The following is a 2,500-nucleotide window of genomic DNA, read 5'->3' as shown; positions in this document are numbered from 1 at the left end:
CTCCAGAAAAAAGGAAATTTGACCACACACCATAATGTCAGTCCCTTCCTATGCATCACTTCACGCCTCATCACAGGATCCTCATCACAAAGACCGCACCAAATCCGCCGTTGTCACGCTTTCATCCCCGTAAAACCCGATCATCACACCACCCGACGCCATATCTCTTGTCATCACATCATGTCATAATCTTGTCATAATCTCACGTGCCGACATCACACCTGTTATCATCACAAAAATCACCATCATCACATCATGTCATAATCTTGTCATAATCTCACGTGCCGACATCACACCTGTTATCATCACATCATGTCATAATCTTGTCATAATCTCACGTGCCGACATCACACCTGTCATCATCACAAAAATCACCATCATCACATCAGCCCTCATCACACTTGCAATCACCACACTCAGCACATTACCATACTTTCCGTCATCAGGTCTGCAGTCATCACAAAAAGCATCATCACAAATATAGTCATCACATTATATACCTTCATCACATAATTATGTTGTCATATTTGCCGTCACCATATCTATTGCATTACTCCATGTCTATTATTTCCTTGTAGGAACTTTGTAGAAGGGTGGAGGGAGTGAGTGAGTGAGTGAGTGAGTGAGTGAGTGAGGGAGGGAGGGAGGGAGGGAGGGAGGGAGGGAGGGAGGGAGGGAGGGAGGGAGGGAGGGAGGGAGGGAGGGAGGGAGGGAGGGAGGGAGGGAGGGAGGGAGAGAGAGAGGGAGGGAGGGGAGGTGGATGGATGGAGGGAGGGAGGGAGGGAGGAATGGGTGGGTGGATGGATGGGTGGGTGAGTGGGTGGATGGATGGATGGATGGATGGATGGGTGGATGCGTGGGTGGATGGGTGGATGGGTGGGTGGGTGGGTGGGTGGGTGGGTGGATGGATGGATTGGTTTGGTTGGACGGATGGGTGGGTGGGTAGATAGATGGATGGATGGATGGATGGATGGATGAACTGATGCATAGACAGATGGAGAGTGAGAGAGAAGGGAGTAAGGGAAAAAAGGCTGAAATCAAATGAATGGATATATGGATCAAACTAAAACCATCCGTCCATACCCCGCCCACAAACAAAACCCACACTCACACCTTAAAACACACACACACACACACACACACAAACAAACCCTACACACGCCCACAAACTAAAACCATCCGCCCATTTCCCGCCCACAAACAAAACCCACACTCACGCCTTTAAAAAAAACACACACACACACACACACACACACACACACACACACACGCACACGCACACAAACAAACCCTACACACGCCCACAAACTAAAACCATCCGCCCATCCCCCGCCCACAAACAAAACCCACACCCAAAAAAAAAAAAAAAAAAAAAAAACAGACATAAACAGACACTAAACACGCCCACAAACGTCACCCTGGGAGAAATATTTATATCTCTCTCTGCCACAACCTTCCCACAGGCTTAGGATGTTTAAGGAGAAAACGAAAATTGTGGTTTTGCCATCTATGGGCGGGGATGCTATGGCCATGTGGGTTGGGATTTTTTTTCTCCTATTTGTCTGTTTGTTTATTTGTGCTTCAGTATTTCGCTTCCCTTTTCAGTTTTATTTATTGTTTATTTTATTTTACTGTTTTTCATTTCATTTTTCTTTCTTTTTGTTTTTCTTTATCGTTTTTTTCCTTTTCTTTCTTTTTTCTTTCCTTTGTTTTCTTTTTCGTTTTCTTTTTTTTTCCATTTTTCTTTTTCGTTTTCTTTCCTTTCTTCTTTTTCTATTCCTTTGAAGTTCGTCTTTTATTTCTCTTTCATTTTTCATTTTTATTTCACTTTCAATTTTCCTTTTTATCTCTCACTTTTCAGTTTTATGTCTCTTTCAGTTCTCATTTTGGTTATCTTTATATTTCTCTTTTAATATGCAAATATTTTTTTCTTAAAGATATCCTCATTTCCACACCCTAGTTCACACACCTATATTTTCTTACATACCACAGGTGTAGTTTCAGCATTAGGGGTGAGGACAGGTGAGCGTCCCCTAATGACCAGGTGACTGTAGGAACAAGGTGACGTGTTCAAAAGGCCCAAATAACATAAGTCTTGAACACAAACACAATAACAGGAACGTGAACGATAAAATGAAAAGGGAAGACAGCTACAATTATAAAGGAAAATATATCATATTGGGATGCTAGGATGAGAGGAGATGTGTTTACAAATGTGAAATGTTGAATGAATATTGAATAATTATATATTTAAATTATAACGTAAGTCGTTATAGCTACTGTCTCCCTACCCACTCGAATACCTTTTCTTCTTCTTCCGCCTCGTCATATTATTATCACTATCGTTATTAAATTTCATCTTCTTCAGTCTATTCTTCTTCCTCATTTTCAATTTCATCTTAATCTCCGACGGGAACATTATATATCTTAATATTCGATGTTGCAATCTCTACCTCGTAAGTTAATATTTGATTCATTCCTCTCCAATACTTCATTTATG

At 41.6% G+C, this 2,500-nt stretch overlaps 1 protein-coding gene across 1 annotated transcript in view; it reads right to left on the bottom strand.

The window, feature by feature from the left end:
- Positions 1–315: 315 nt before the first annotated feature.
- Positions 316–2,500, bottom strand: part of LOC138867522 (serine/arginine repetitive matrix protein 2-like) — a 3,956-nt gene continuing 1,771 nt past the window's right edge. Inside the window, exons 3-4 of the mRNA XM_070143377.1 lie at positions 1,970–2,048; positions 316–448 (exon numbers count right to left, since the gene is read on the bottom strand). Coding sequence (XP_069999478.1) covers positions 316–448; positions 1,970–2,048 — 212 coding nt within the window. The remainder of the gene's footprint in view (positions 449–1,969; positions 2,049–2,500) is intronic.

This window comes from Penaeus vannamei, chromosome 30 (assembly GCF_042767895.1).
Source record: "Penaeus vannamei isolate JL-2024 chromosome 30, ASM4276789v1, whole genome shotgun sequence".
Lineage (NCBI taxonomy): Eukaryota > Metazoa > Arthropoda > Malacostraca > Decapoda > Penaeidae > Penaeus > Penaeus vannamei.
Note: the sequence above shows the minus strand (reverse complement) of the source record. Positions and strands in the feature narration are given on the sequence as shown.